A 17,199-nucleotide genomic window follows, 5' to 3' on the forward strand; every position below is an offset into this window, starting at 1 on the left:
TTTGTTGCCATTCTCTGAACCTCTTCCAGTTCCAATACATGCTGTTTTTGTGATGCGGGAGGCTTTCCTAGACTTCTCACCACTGACAAAAGATGGTCAAGGAAATGGGAGTGTTCCTTATGTTTTCTTTCCTCCCACCTAGACCGAATGGTCACAGCTTGCCCCTCATTGTCAAAAACATACCATCTGTACACTGTATTTAAACGTTGTATGTTAAAAACTCCAATGTAGGAAAAGATAATATTATTTGCAGAAGTGGGGCAGACAGAGAAGTAGAAATGTATGCCAGCAACCTTAACCTAAATTTCTATGTGTTCTTTTAGAATACACTTACAAGCAGAGCTCACCTGAATGTTAACAGCATTTTCCCCGCTCCCTGGTCAAATCTGGCTTTGGGCTGAAAAAACTTACCCTCTCTGAAAAGGCAGGCATTCACTCAGAAATAACCTTAGCACAGCTATTGGCGACAATCCCTCTGATCAGTACCGAAATTGTATTTTTGTCCCCTAACATCAGTCACTGACACGGGACACCAACCCTTTGGGCTCTGGGCTAACCTCCCTGTGAGCACAGCAGAGGAACTCCAGAGATGGCTGTCCCCAGGCTCAGCAGCCAGCCTGCTGCTCGGGTTCCCAGCCTGCCACACCCCTGCGGGAACACAGCACAGCTCCTTCCTCCCTCTTCAGTCTTCCCTCAAACAGAAGGGCACTAATTTTATTACAGAAACACATGCTCTCCCTCCCTGCCCTTTCTCTCCTTGAGAGCCTTTTGTTCAGTGCACAGAATGGATGGGTGTTAAGAGGTGAATCAGGACTGTGCAGTGAATCCCACTCCTAGCTACAGGCCATCCCGCTGACACAAGCACTGCTGCACAGGTCCTCACTGCGGCCACCACCTACAGCAGCAGTTCCTACAGTGAGAAACACAAGCAGTAAAAGCTGAGACAGGAGGAAGCAGCGGCATCCTATTTCTGCCCTTCCTGAATGTTACTCTTAGTGAAAAGCATACTGCAGGGTTCATAGGAAACGGTAACGCAGAATTTGAGATTAATTATGCTTTCTTCTTTGTCTTCCCACCTGCCATTCACTGTATCATACTGCTCCTACCCCTTGAACCTGCATTAATATAAATCTAAGCCTAGCAGTAAGGCCCAGTGATCAAAGACGAGGAGGTAACAGTGACAATGTATGCCTAAAACATTAATTAGGAACCACTTGATCAATAGCACATTCTTGCTTGCCATAAAGGAAGGCCGTCAAGACACTCAAAACTACCCCTGGGTATTGCTTCAGCCTCCAAAGAAACCCCTTGTCAAGACAGTTGCAAGAACACAGCCATCTAAGCCCCTTCCCTGTCTCAGACTAAAGTCTACTCTGCACATCCTAGCAAAGCCACAAGAGAATCACTCCTGCTGAGTAGGCACACACAGGCTGGTAAGTGCATCTCAAAGCATGAGGCCTGCATTTACAAGCCATGCTAGAAATAAGGATTTCATTTTCACACTCTTTCTATGTTTTTAAATGATACTTTATTTACTGTAATAAACACTTCAACCTACATGAATTCTTAGAGCTGAGCAGCTTTTCAAAGCCAGTTTAATTGATACCTGGTTAAAACCGTCATCATGACTGCCATTTCACCTAGTATCGCTTTTTAGGACGTATTCGCTACAAGTTCAGATTTATCCATTGCCAACACCTACAATCACCAACTATCAATTTTTCTATCACAGATAGTTTAGCCACCTTTTGAAAATAGCTCAGTCACCCACATACTAAGTTGCTTTCAAGCAAACAAAACATATGCTACTACGTGTCAAAAGGAAATGTGGAACAGAAAGACACTTACTTTCTCCTCCATCTTCTTTTTCTCCTCACTAGATTTGTTTGAAATTTGTTTTACAAATTCACTGAGTTGTAATTCCTTATTCTCAGCTGCTGCAATCTTTCGCTCAAGCTCCTCAAGGTGGGATGTTGATCTTTCTGAAACGTGAGGTTGCGGTGGTGTGCTCTCATACTGCAGTTGCTTACAAAAAGAAATAAAATAATCTTACAAACGAACACACACATACCACTGTATACTTGAGCAGCACAGCAGAAAACAGTCCTGCATTTTTTTCCACTGTCAGAAAGGGTGGGGTTTGATTTTTCAAACATTCAAATATGTGGTAATGGCATGTATTTCAGGAATCTGGAGAAAAAAAAATAAAGAAGCTGGACACTTTTACATTCACAACACAAGCAAATTAACATTGTGGGGCCACTTCCCCCCTCAGACTTAGGGAAGAGGTGTGACTTCTCTTCCAAAAGAAACCCCTGAGAATCCAAACTTTTGTTTTCAAAAAAAATCACTGCCACTGCATTACCTTACCATCCCCTAGGAAGAAAAACACTCTATAAAATGGCTATGAATAGATTCAAGTAAGAGATGCTCCAGTATCAAGATCTTTCTGAAGCAGAACATTAGTACTAGTCAAAGCTTAGCGCTATCACACCTGAGGTGCAGAATGGTGCAGGGACAAGCCTGAGACTACAGCTACAATCAGAAGGCAGGTCTCCTACCTTCTGTCCTGCATACCAAAACCCTCCTCCCTTTCCATTTCATGCAGTTCAATATTACCCTTCTACCTCCACTGCCCACAGACAGACAAGCACAAAATGGAAATCAGCTGCATGTGGGACGAAAAAGGAGATGCATCCCATTAGGCTTTCAGTTTCAAGATTCTTTTAATAACATAATTGGTATCTTTAAAGAAATTATACCGACAGTATTTTTAACTAGTTTAACTTAACGTTCCTTCAGCAAAGCATTAAAAGAGATTAAAACCTCCATTAAAGGAGATTTGCATTTGTAAGTTAATCTTATAGAAGGCACACAAATCAAGCAAAAATCCTAATACATTATAAACTCTTTTAACTCTTTAAATTATGAAATATGAATGCATCTGCTGCTTTATTTGAAGTGTATTATGGTATACTAAGATATGTACACTAAAATTTCAGTTTCTGGCGTAATCCCCCCCTTCCCCCCCCAAATAAATCTTAATCTAGATAGAATTCTGAAGCATTTTATAAAAGAACTTCTGGGAGTACCAGAAGCCACATTCCTAGATGTCTGAAAAAGTTTCTGAATACCTAACTTCACACCGAGGCTCCACTTGAGTTTCTCTCCTGTCTCACACAAACCAGATTCTCACCTGATGCACAGCTGTGTTATTCCAAGGACATAATTAATGTCATGCTGAAGTATGCTAGCTGAGATCCTGGTGCAGTGTTTGTGACAGAAAAAGATAAGGTAATGAAAGGGGGACAGAAAAGCTATTTCTCTGCGTATCTGCCTTTAACATTCTCTTTCTGCATTGCCTTCTAGATATGCCGAGGTCTGCAGATGGAATTTGTGTGCTACAACAGGGTAGCAGCCTGGGTAGCAGTCCCCAAACTGATCTGCATTTTGTGGTTAGCCTATGATACCTCATCCTTGCACTTTCTGATATTTGTGCTAGTTAGATAAAAACTAGGACAGGTATGCCCAAAATACCACCACACATTCCCTTTCAGAATAAGTGTTCCCTAGGAGTACTAATCTATATCCTTTTCAGGTGTCTTGTGCAAAGATATTCCACCAGTCTGTTTGCCTTCTCGCATCTCTCACATCTATTCTATCGATACAATCTAACCACTCCTTTGGGTAGTGCCTCCATCTCCTCTTCAGAAAACCTTCCATCAGTTGTTTTCAGATACTCTCTTATCAAACTACTTTATCTCCTAATATCTCCCTGTATAACTGTGCTACATGCACACTGTTAAACCCTTATTCTTACAGTGTCACAATCCCTCATTCTTACCCCATTTTTATCAGATTTCAAAACAAGTATGTACAAAATGTTAATGTAACTTAGTTTTCTGCAAATGTAAGGTAAACTACAACACTTAGAGGGTATTCTCCTCTGTACAATTTACGGCTATACAGTTACACAGCCATCAATAATCACAAAAGCTCTACATTTTGGCCAGCAGTAAATTATGAACATGCTTTCAGATGTCTGGGCAATGGAAAGCTTTGCTGAAAGAAAAATATCCATCCTACCTGCAAATTAGTCATGTAAGGTTCTTCGCAATTCACAAGATGGCTCAGTCTTGCGTGTTGAGCTCGTAATTCATTCTCCCTTATCTTCTGATGTAAATTGTTAATTTGCTGCTTTTGCCTGTAATACACAGATTTTATTTGAAAAGGAATGGAATAGTGATTAAAAAACCCACAGATCTTAGGACTTATTCTGAAGAATACTGTAACAATGCTATTTGACTATCCTGGATCTACATTAGCTGTGGGCTTTTCCCACCGCCGCCAGACTGCAACTAGTCTAGTTTACCACTAGAACTGGAATCTCATGAAGATATGAGCTATTAAACTACAGTTGCCATGTAACTGTCACTGAAGCGTACCCCAAAGGGTCTGTGCTCAATTGGCAATAATAAGCAAATTTTGTAGAAATACGATTTGAAAACTCTATCAATTTTGTGGGGGTTGAGGGAGGCTTCTGTTGTCATTTGCTCCTAGGGCCAGAAGTATAAGCAGGAAAAAGAACACAGAAAGCAGAACAGAAGTCGCACCTTCATTTTACTTTGACTTCTGCTCAGCCCCCCTCTCTTTGCCAGAGCTGACTTTTGACACAGGTTAAAGAGATTTCTAAATCAAGCGGAGCAGAAAGAACTTAAGAAAAAAAAGTCATTATATAAGACACTCAGCATGGGTTTCCTGCAAGGTCTTTCTTTTTGCTTTGCTTAAGACTTTCTCAGTCAACTGCTTTACATAAGATGTTCCCTGCCCCTACGGTAAAATACCACACTGCATACTAAACCAGAATTAACCTCTTACACCAATCGCTTGGCCAGTGTACAGCAGAAACAGTATCACTATTATATCACTATTTAATTATATCACAAATTATATCACTGTTTAAATCATGACTGCATTTGAACTAGCGTGACTGCAGGGCAAATACAAGCCAAGTCTCAGCCCCAGCCCACGTTACAGCCCTGTGAGGTGTGCTGTATTCTCTAGGGAGCGATGGGCACCTCAGTAACCGACTCCAGAATGGAGCTGTCAGCACCCATCAGAAACACACATAGCAACCTTCTCGATAAACTTAAAAACAGTTTTGTGAGCTCCTTTAATTTCCCTTTTTCCTTCTTTTTTCCTTCCAAACTAGGACATATTTGCATGCAAGCATGAAATTGTTTCTCAAAGTTTCACCTCTAAGCATGCAGTATGATTGGCTTTTCTGGAAACAATGATGCTGAACCGAGATGACTAAACCCAATCTTAAGAGGAGATAAGTGGATAAGTGGCAAATACAGGTTAACTTCAAGGGAAAAAACCTGCCTGTGCACACACTGGAAAAGCAAATCCTCTAAAAGTACAGAAAAAGATCAAAGTTGGTTTGTTTTTTTTTTTTAAATTTGGGGAGGGTTGTGTTTAGGAAGAGCATGTCAGAAATGTTATCATGAGTATACAAAACACGTATTACACAATCTACAAACTAATACCAAAGATTTATTAGTTGAAAAGATGCCAACAGCAAATTTTAAGAGGAAAAATAAGACGCGAAAACCCAATTAAAGGGACTATTTTAGTCACATACATTCTCCTAGCTAGTCATCAGCCAACTGTATCCCAATTATTTGGTCTACAAGAGGAATTTAATATTTCAAAAATAGTGAATATATTAGAAGTTAAACTTTTAAGCTATACATGTTGCAGAAGACATGATACATGGCTACAGAACATCTTTTTTATGTTTCCCTATAATTGTGTCTATAAAGAATAGCAATGAATGGAAAACAAGTATAAACAAGTTGCAATTTGGTAGTACCTTAGAACAATTTATTCAATGCAATTCATAAAAACAGAGCAACTGAATGTATTTACGTGACTCCATAGCAAATCTTAAAATATTCTCTATCACCACAGGTGATTTTGAGGCTTCCTTTGCCATTCCACTATCTAGATGGAACAAGCCTGTACAAATATAAAAGGAGTATGTAACACTGAAAGACTTTGTATAGTTCTGGTTGGCATCTGTACAATGGCACTACAAATGAAAAGCTTCAAACTTATTTTGGAAGAAGCAGATTTGAAGATTAGGTAAAATTAGGCTCTTAACTTGTAACAGACCTTATAGGAGCCCAAGAGCTTGTATAATCATATGAGAAAATATAAAGCCTTGATGACTTCTGTGCATGCTTGGTCACAAATACCAAAAATCATTTAGTATGAGTTGTCTTAACCTATGAACAGATGTAATTTTTCATTTTTTATCACCTTATTACTTAGTAGACAGATCTATTAAAGTATCTTTGCCCCATGTGTTTTAAAATGATTTATCCATTTGTCACTTATTCCTTGAAGGCACTACATGATTTTCTGTTTGTGGCTGACTGTATCTTAGCAGTGCCTTCCTTCACAGGTGGGATTTCAATAGCCTGAACTAAACATTACAGCCTGGAGTAAATTTTTAAAAATATTTTTGAACTTCCAATGTAGTTTGAACTACATTACCATATTTCCTTTCATAATCCTTTCCCTACCCTACCAAATCCCTGCAGGAAAAAAGGTGAGACAAATTAATCCGTGATGAAACAGAGCTGCGCTAGCACAGAGTCTAACTAGCTTGCTTCTTTTCACTCTGCAAAGCATGAAACTCTCCACCATTATAAAACCTTGCCAACAGAACACACCATACAAATGTTTTAAGGCTATGTAGATCCTGCACAACCTCTCTGCATAACCGCCTCTCTGAAAATATCATTAACCTCACGGCACCCAGAAACAAAAATTCTGAAAACAGCCCAGCAGTCACAAGCAGAATAGAAGATAAGCACCATAGAAACATATTTACTATTTACATACAATCCTATAAGTCTTTGGAGACTTCATACCAGATGCATTTTATCACTGATGTTCTCATATGCTAAGACAGTTTTAATCCTCTGTTAGCCCACAGCTGTTACTATTAATCTGCTGCATAACCACAGGCTGTGAGCTTTATTTAAAGGGAGTGGAGAAAAGTTCAAACACTATCACAAACACAGCTCAGGTATTGCAGCAGGAACACTGTCCCCAGAAGCCTCCCTGTTACCAATCAATCACCCCGGAGCTTTCAAAAAAAAAAAAAAAAAAAAAAAAAAAGAGCTAAAAAACCCCCACCAAAAAAACCCCCATACCAATCCAAACCAACAAAACCAAAACCTTCAGCATTTAGGTGCTTTCAAAATTCTGCTCAGATACATGGCAACTGCCACTCTGGGTAGGCTCAAATCAGATATAAATAATCCTGAAACTGAGGGATTTTACCTTCTAGGCAGCAACACTACTCTCGCCTTCTATCAGCTATAACATTTATAATCTCATGCATATCCTCTGTGTTCGCAGAGGGACAGACTAGAGCAGACTGAAATTCTGTAACTGCTGTGACCAATGTTGGAAACTCTCCTCCACTCTTCCCTTTCTCTGATCAGCTGCTAACACCCTCAAGTCTCCCCAAGGGTTCAAGATGTGTTAAAAAAAGATTAACTTCTTTAATTTTTTTTGCCATAGATGCTAGAGTTAGACAGCTGTACTGCATCACTCTGATCTAGTCCTTTTCCTGTAACTTTCAACACAGGAATTTCCAATCACTCAGTCTTACACAGGACTGAAGTCTCAAGACATCGAGCTCCTCAGCCTTTTGCGATTGCAGAAGCCATCTGCGTACGAGTGGGTGCAGGCTGTGGCCTGAGCTCAAGGCATGGGGGAACCTGACAGGAGCCCACCTTCACGACTCGCGTTTACAGAAACCAGACTGCAGCTCACGCAACCAGGTTCAATGCAAATACTGTACCGAGGTACCATGGAAACTATTCTCCTTCACAAATTCCCTGCTTTTTATTTCCATGAGTGAGTGTTACAATTCTATGTTGATGGCAAAGTAAGAGTTAGTGGCATATTATGTGAATGTCACAGGATTTCCCACACGGTTTCATTCAGCTCCTTTGTCCAAAGGGAAAATATTCTATTTCACTTCAAGTGTCTGTCTTAATACATCCCTTCCCCTTACACTCAGATTTAAGGAGAAGAGAAAAGGAGGCAATACCTTGCTCTAAAGTCATCAACCAACCAAAGGGACTCAGAGGGGAGAAAAGCTTGTTTTAAAAAAAGAAAAAAAAAAAAAAGTCAGTCACAAAAGGCAGGAATGAAAAACATCCTTTTGGGAAGGACATTTAAAAGTGTTCCTTATTTCAATTGATGTTTTAGAAGAAAATGTCATTAAAAGATGTATAAACTTTAACTCTTCTATCCAATTGATTAATACAAACATGACACCAATAACACTGTTTTCACAAACACTTCTGGCACAAATCTTTCCAGCCATCCCTCAAGGTCTAATATTGTCTCCAGGAATGGGGGGTGGCGGTGCAGAAGCAAAAGACAAGAAGAGAACTGAAACTCCTTTTGAACTAGGAGAAGACTGTCTGGTACACAGAAGACCATTGCAGTTACCTGCAGAAGAGTTCTGCACTGAAGACACTGTCTTGTAGTTTTCTTCAGATACAATGATTTTAAGGCTTTTTTTCTCAGAGGCAACCTGCTTGTTATATTTTCATTATTATTATTACCATTGTTATTTTTCTTCTAAAAATTTCACTGATACCCTGAACTATGCCTTTTCACCCCATTTTTTGAACCTCCAGCCATAATTTATAAATATCCTGAGATCAAATCCTCCCTGTGCTGCTCCCAGGTACATTCTTTCCAAGGGAACTCAGCTGAAGTGACGGGTTATCCAACATACATGACTCAAGTGGTGGCTACGTGCTCTATGGTCCTCTATAACCAGCTCTTTTGTCCCAATTCCCACATGTTAGTTATTTACATGCTAGCTAGATTATTTATGGAAAACCCTACTATTTTCACAAAGTAATGATGTTGGCTTACTTCCAGGTCTTGTAAAACACACACATCTTTTGTTCCCTTTTATTCTATTTCCTCGAGCATTCTTTATTTTTGTAAACAAGATTTCAAGCTTCAGTCATGTTTCACTACTGCAGATCAATGATACTTTGTAGGAAAGGAAAAGTTAAAAACCTGTCATGGCAGATTGTACCATTCTCTCACCTCTCCCGGAATTACCAACTATTATCCCTACATGAACTGCTGGCACTAGAGACTAGGCTACCTGACTAAGATGTGGATTCTGTGTAATTATTTTTATGGTGTTTAAGGAGAGTAGTTCTCCTTATCCGACTTCCTACCTGCCACAGATACTTCCATTCCCACACAGTAACCTCTGTGTTGAGCCCAACAATTTAAATCAAACCAAAGCATGTCAATCATCAGGAAGCTAAAAGCCCACGCTCAAAGGACTGAAACCAATGAAGTGACATATGCCAGCATGGTTCTGACAGGTCTCTGCCAATGTCCTTTGCTGTAGAAGAAAGCAAAAGCCCTTGATCCTGTATGCCACTGTGTTTGGGGAGAAAGTCAATTCTGAGCATCAAGGGTACAAGAAGGGTGGTTCATTAAATCCAGTTCAAACATCCATCTTTCTGATGCTAAGGGGATGGGGGACAAAAGTAATCCCCCAAATCCCAGAATACTTTCAACCAATTACACATCTAAGGAAAAAAACTCTTTTTAAGCCCTTGCAAACAGCAAAACAGCCCACCGGCTATCCTTTCCTCTTGTAATGACCATTAGTGTGCCCTAACATCAAGTAACTGTTTCTAGCTTGCCTAAAGCCAGGTCTGTAAATAAGCAGCTCACTTTCAGTTGGTATATGCAGATAACAAGAAGAAAATGCACTTAACACTGTGCTGCCCTGTCTGTTTGGGGAGAGGCTGTTGGTGTCCCTCCTGTGCCCTGGATGTCAACTCTCAGCACTTCGCTGGATCACAGCCCCCTGCCCACCCCCTCATGCTCCCTGGGAACCCCTGGCCCTCATGGGGCTGGAAGGGAGAGAGCAGAGTGAGAAGTTATTGGGGTTGAAGGAGCTGTGGGGTAAAACACAGGGACAGTCTTGTGGTAATATAAGCAATGCTGGCCCTGAGCAAAACTGTGGGGCTGGTCCCTGGAGCTGGGGGCCTGGGATGACGCTCAAGGTGAAGGACTGACTAGGGAGAGCTGGTGAGGAGGAGAGGCAAGAGTCCAGGCAGCACTGCTGCAGCTCTCCTTCCCCTCCATGGCACACTGTGGGTACCGCCCAGCCAAGCTGCCACAGCTGGAACAGGGACCTCCGCTGTGGCCCACCCTGGCATTGCTGTGCAATCAAGAGTTAGTGCTCTTTGCACATCAGTGAAGGGAGAAAGGCAGGCCAAACACTGGCCTCAGTGATAAGAGCATCACCTCACTAGGACATTTGCATTTAAAGGTCAGACTCAGAAAACACTTAAAGGCAGGCTACGGAATGGCCAAAAAAGGCTTCATGTGTGCGTTTCAATTATGGGCCTGCTAAATTTGCAGTCTCTCTGCCCACAGGCAAGTAAGGGGCTACTTCTGGTGGTGCATATTCCCTGTGCCACTATTCTCTGCAGACAAACATGACGAAGACAACATGCTATGCCCCATGAAATGGCAGCCAAGCTCCCCCCATCCTGAATGACTGTGACTCTACTTACAAAGCTGGCTAGAATCCAGAGAAGAACTACTGGTGCCACTTGTCACTAACTGGATCCATTTAAATGAGCAAAAAGAAAGTTACAGCCATAAGAGTGAAGTATCAATTGTGGGGGGAGGGGGCAGATATCAATTTTGATTCATTTGTAGTTCTGTCCTTTAGCTCAAACAATCCCCTTTGAAAGCTCAAGTCAGTGCAAAGGATGTGGGACAGCAGAGAATAGCACTCAGCTCAACATGCACAAGCCTGGACTGTCTTCAGAGACCAGCATTAATAATAAACAAACTGCTTAATATACAAATTGCTTCTCTGTATGTCTCAAAAACATGAGTACGACATATCTGACATTCACATCATTTTCTCATATTCACACAGGACAAGTGAACTGTGGACATGTGCTTACACAGACACTCACATGTGCATTCGTCTGGAAATGAACCACATTTTCTTCAACCTGGGACCAACTCATCTGTTCTCTATAAAGCCATCTTACCCCTCACTTACTCTAACATGAAAGAGCCTTTAGAAACCCACATCTGCCAGCGAAGCACTTCCTCCCCTCAACTTTTAAGAGACTTAAATTAGTGTAAATCTAAGTTCCACACTACACACCAAGATACAGGTCCACTATCTTCAAACACTTCAGGGACTTCAGAATAGAGCTCCCTCCACCACAGAAGGTACACTAGTAACTTTATAATAAATCAAACGGCAATTGATGCTTACCTTCAAAAGTCATGAGTTAACGAGAAAGAGTGGCTTTAGGTGAAAATGCCTGAGCAGACTTCCTCAGAATCGGGATGCAAAATAAAATATAATATGGATCCTTCAGTATTACAAGTATAATTTATTCCACACTGCAGCTGGAGGTATCCTGCTTTGTTTTGTTGCTTAAGAAGTTGGATACTAATTTTTATATCCCTTTGTTTTAAAGGCATGATCTCTTGGGACCACAAGTCCAAATGTGCAGAGTACTGATAGGGAAAGAGATCAGTAGTAAACAAATTCCTAAAAACAATGCGAAGACATTTTCCGTAATTTGGAAGATAATGCCAAAGAACTCCAACATCAGCAAAGCTCATAAGAAAAGACAACCTCAAATTTCCTGTGCAATAAAGTCTGGTTTTTTGGTGAAATTAAGAGCCTGCAGTTCAAAGTGAATACTACCTTTCCACCAGTCACAGGAGAATTTATCTAGAAGAGAAGATGGGAACACTACCTCTGGGAGTCAAGAGGTGATCTCTGTTCTGGATGGAGTTTTATTTTTTAAATTACTTTTCTGAATTGCATAGAAGTTTGAAATGCTAGCCTGACCCATGGGACTTAAGCTAGTGCCGAAGCAAGGCAGGCAAGAACACAGTCAGCAACTGTACTCTACTTTCTCAAATGCTTTGGGCTACTTAGTCAAGGGGGTGTGAGGCATGAGTGGGACACAGACACAACTGTCTGCTCAGACAGAGGACTGCACCCTCCCTCCCACAGTGGGAGGTTTTCGACTTCTGCAGTCTCCTGACAGGACAAATACACAGCAAGCTTTGCACCTCCCCTGCTGTTCTCAGCTCTGCCAAATACTACAACTTCCTAAAAATATTTAAATCTACAGAACAGAAAACAGCTTGGCACCAGTTCCACAGAAAAGGATCTGGGGTCTCAGCTGACCAAAACTACACAACATTGCACTGCAAAAAGCAAACACCACACAAGCACAGCCTCTAAGAGAGACGAGTGCTCAGCCAGAGGGAGGCCTCGACTGGCCAGTTTGAACACTTCAGGGAAGATGTACGAATCATTGGGAGAGATCTCAAGGAATAACAAAAGCTACCAGAGGTCTAGAAAACATGACCTAAGAGGAAAGACAAAGTCACATTAGGAGAGGTTTTCTAATGTTTCAGCTAATTAATCACCAACAACTGTCCAACCCAGAAAGGGTGTAGAACATCTGCTATTGTTATCTGCAATAGCAAAGACATCTACCAGGAGTGACACCACTACAGCTTGTCCTCCCGAGGGCCTGGCAGATAGGTTAGAGAGGTCCTTTCTAGCCCTACGTCCTCTCATTACTGCCAAGATTTAGGTTATTATGTGAAAATTAATGTTAACAAATTCCATTTCATCGATAGTACTAGTATTCACCTCTGAAAAGGTGAACTTTTAAAACTGCTAAAATAATTACTCTGTAACAAAATCTTCCTGAAAGTTCAGCAGCCCAAGATATAAAAGCCTCAACCACAAGTTACCTGGATGATTGGTGATATCAGAAAAAGAAAAACGCATCTTTTTCAAGCTATTATTGCAAGCAAAGAATGTTTTACACAGCAAGACACTTCGAGGAAGAGGTTCCTCACAGCCCTACTGCCTGCACAGGACTCCCAGTTATATATGCATGCGCTCAACCCTGGGTGACTCCCTCAAAGCTCCCTCAAAAATGATGTCAAATTATCACTCATGTGGATATGATAATGCTGCAGATCTTAACAGACGATCCCAAATTAAAAGAATTACAGCTTTACACTAGCAGTAACACGAGCACTCAGAGCACATACAGTTTGATGTCAACTACTGAAGTCAGGACAATTTGACACAAGGCTAAGAAAATCTAATTCTATTGTCCCAATGAAAATGTCTAAGCATAATTCAGCTATGGATGGAAAGCTAATGATTTAGCAACTGTTTTAAGAATGTAAATGTTATTATGCCCTGAGGAATGACAGCTATTCACTAAAATTATACTTCTGTATCTACCTTTCCTTAAAAAGCTGTTCAAATGCGCTTAAGCTGTCTGGAGGAGAACACTGCATGCACAGTGTTATTCTCAGCAGCTTATGTCACATGTTCAGATATTTGGCATTTATTCATATACCCCCTACATGCAGTCCCTGCCAAACAAACAGTGCCAGGACCACACTAGAGACATCTACAGTGGCTGGCCAGTCTCAAGAGACATTCGCAATTCTACCAAACACTGTAATTTCAGTGTTGTGAATGTACTGAACAGAGGAGCAACACAAAGAATTAAAATGTGATGCTGTAATTTTCTAAACCAATACAAACACTGTTGGCTCCCTCTGGTGCTAAATATAACGTAGTGTTACATACTAAACTGCCAGAGAAGTAAGGCAATGATATAATCGAATTACTTTGTACAGTAGGTGACAGACATTCTACTAGCAAGTGTTAGAGCAGCAGATTTCCTCTTACAGACAAAATCCTTAAGTCCTTATTCACAGCCCGTACCAACAGCTCTTACGTGGAGAAAACATGACACATACCTTTAGAAAGTGCCATTGGGATCCCGTGCACACACACACGTCAGGCTCCCTTCCTCACGCCACGTTTTCGCTTCCTAAAAGTATGGTCTCCATCCCATTTTTTAACAGCAGACTTAAAAGCCAATTTCAGGCTCTAATTCATTAAATTGGCAGTGATTCCTGGAGTAGTTTTAAAAAGCAAACCAAAACCACTTTTAAACCCACCCATTTATGCTACTCTGTTCATTTATATTTAAAAATATGCATTTGTTATGCCATACAGACTACACAAATCAAATCAATTTTAACTAATCTATTACTAAATCTGCTGTTCAACACAGGGTATAGAATAAAAATCAAGCCACTTGTTCTATTCACAGATGCAAGTGGCTGTTTGAATTTTTAAAAATACTATTCACAGCTTTGAATTTCCAGTGACATACCAAAGTATCCAAGTATGATAATTTACATTGTAAGCATTATTCCTTGAATAATTTTTAACGACTATTTGAAACTTGCTTGCAGCTATTCCAAACTGCTAGATTTCCGATGCAAAACAAGGAAGTTTAATAACCTAATCTGGAAGGGCTGGATTTTTGTTGCCTTGTTATCATTGTGTGGAAAGAAGGGAAGCAGGTAGCAGGTTTCTCTTTCCTTCTCCTGCCCCTCCTCCTTTTCTTAACAAGATAAAGGTAGAACAGCTTAAGGATACTGCCCCGTACAGAGCCTCCATTTTCTACTTATCAATAGATTTAAGCATCGCTATGCAGAACAAGGTGTGTGGTGCAAAGTGATGTTAATCTCCTCCATCTCCCAGATTAGCAGGGCCCCGGTGCAATTCCCAACAGAAGAGGGTTTAACCTTAAAAAAACTGGGTAATGACCCTGGGGTTGAAAGGGAGGCTGGTGACAAGGGCAAGAGAAGGGTGTTCCCACGTGCTTCTTTTCATCCAGCTGTTCCTTGTCCCTGTCAGCAGCAAACAGCTGGGTCTGGAGCACCACACCGGCTGCTATCCTGCTCCTCCGGCTTCCAGGCATCTCTCCCAAGCTTCTGTCCCCCCACAATTAAACAAGTCTTGCTGGCATCCTCCAGTTACCAGCTGGTAAATTCAGCATGAGACGTGACTTAAGGAGACCACACCTTTTAAAACTCCCTCAGAACCACAGGTAGGAAGGGCCTTCTCAGCAAGCTCCTGCTACCAAACCTCAGTCAACAAAAGAATTCCTCCTCTACTTCCTGAAAGCGTAAATTCTGTAATTTAACTACCACCATCTTGAATCCTAATTAACCACACTTCAGCAAACTTTCTATTTTTATTTTAGGTCACTATTCCCAAATAAATTCAAATTCTGAAAAGAAGTTTAAAGTAAGCTCAGGAAGACCAGGAGCTGGAAGACTTAAGTTTACTCCCAAACGTCATCTTGACTTTCAGTGGCAAGGCCTTGTGTCCCCACATGTTAAACATGGATAATATCAGATTTTTGCTTAGTGCCTTGAAGAAAGGTATTATTCACACTTAGGTCTTATTAATACCCCATCTAATAAGAAATATAACACTAGTGCTTTATAATGGAGTTCTATTTCTAGGATTCTGGACAGCAGCTATGTACCATTTTCTCCATGAGTGAAACCAAAAATATTTTTGTCAGAAAACACTACCTCTTCTTAAAAAAAAAAAAAAAAAAACAACCTGTTGTAAAATCTTTCTAAATATACAACATCACTTTGTCTAATTTTAAATAATACAAACCATCTAAGTAATTTTATTTCATTTTAAAGTAATAACTTTTAAGGCAAATATTTTGCCCAAATGGAGGCTCAATATTAAAAAAAAAAGGCTTTTCTGTGATGTATTATTATACTGCATTATTATAATTTACAACACGCTTAACTGTAACACCAAGTGTCTACTTAAAGGAAATGACTGTAACATCACTAAGTGGTCTTTGTTTTGCTTCAATAGCTTCCAGAGTGTATTTTGCCTTTTCAGCTGAATGAAAAGGAATCAGCTCAACTGACTTCTGGTCAGAAATCCAGAAAGAACTGTATTCGCTATCATTAAGTCACACGAAAGTATGACTTGTACAAAAAAAGAACCAACACACTGCCATTGGCTATCAAGAAATAGCTTTTCTTCCTCAATATGGACAGTATCAAGTAATGTTAGCAGGCAACTACGTTACAAACCGTCACTTCAGAAACTTCACCCTTGACTGTAAACACATTTCCAGTGTGAGAAGAATAACGTGAACTGTTTTTTTAGTTGCCATCATATAACAAGCCTTCATGTAGAGTGCAGAGGATGGTATGCTCAGCAGAGGCACCAAAGACTGTCCCTAGCCATCACGGGCAACGCACTTAGAAATGCTGCTGACAGCCTGGGCCCCAAGAGGTGGGCTGCAGGTTACACAGCGTTACTACTGATACAGCAAGCCTGAAAAAACCACTGTAATTTAGACAGCCTTTAAGCAGCTGACCAAAAGGCTCTGACAGAGGAGATTTAAGCAACAGTTAAGGATGTTTCCATTTTAACTGCTTATCCCTTTGGGAGATCACCACCTCTGCAGGAGAGCTGGCAGAGTGGGATGGTGTGCCCGTGCCTCAGCTGCTGCAGTTCGTAACTTTGCGTATGATCTTCAGCTGCAGAGGCAGGTAAACGCACACTAATATGCCACATCAAACTGGGGAAGCTGATGCCAACTTTCATCACTACAATGCCAGCAGAGGTACTGGCCAGATTGCTAGGAGACAGAAACACCTTAAACCACTGCAATTCCTTGCTCTGTTGCAATAGAGGAAGGAACAGATCTTGCACAAGCATAGTTCTCCTGGTCCCAAAGTAAATTATGCCCAAGTTGTCTACCTCCACCCATTAAAAGAGAGGAACTGCTAGATGAAATATAAAAACATTCATAATGGATGCCCAACATTCCTATGATCGACACACACCTGCTTTACACAGTTCTCATGCTGTGGAGCAAAGTATCAGTAAGAGAGCACAACTATTTCAAGATCAGAACAACCACTCCTCTTCCAGCCACAAGCCAAGAGTTTATTATTAAAACACAGACTAAGCCAAATGATAATTGTGTCAAATATAAAAATGCCCTTCTTAAATGTCCTACATCCAAACTCCGCAGCTCCTGATGACAACTGCTAATTTACTGTAAGCTTCATTAAGCTCCAGCCCTTTATTAAAAGCACATTTTCCTCGTCAAGGCTTCATTTTATCCAAACATCAAGAACTCCAGAAATTACTTCAGATATACTAGAAATTTAACAGCAGTGAGCTGCTGC

At 40.7% G+C, this 17,199-nt stretch overlaps 1 protein-coding gene across 7 annotated transcripts in view; it reads right to left on the reverse strand.

The window, feature by feature from the left end:
• Positions 1–17,199, reverse strand: part of CEP85L (centrosomal protein 85L) — a 158,092-nt gene that overhangs the window by 17,426 nt on the left and 123,467 nt on the right. For all 7 annotated transcript variants that reach the window (XR_012775243.1, XM_075498626.1, XM_075498627.1 and 4 more), the window contains 2 exons: positions 4,087–4,204; positions 1,849–2,025 (listed from right to left, as the gene is read on the reverse strand). Coding sequence is in view for 6 of the 7 variants with exons in the window: in XM_075498626.1 (XP_075354741.1) it covers positions 1,849–2,025; positions 4,087–4,204 (295 nt within the window). In the remaining variant the exon portion in view is untranslated. The remainder of the gene's footprint in view (positions 1–1,848; positions 2,026–4,086; positions 4,205–17,199) is intronic.

This window comes from Mycteria americana, chromosome 3 (assembly GCF_035582795.1).
Source record: "Mycteria americana isolate JAX WOST 10 ecotype Jacksonville Zoo and Gardens chromosome 3, USCA_MyAme_1.0, whole genome shotgun sequence".
NCBI lineage: Eukaryota > Metazoa > Chordata > Aves > Ciconiiformes > Ciconiidae > Mycteria > Mycteria americana.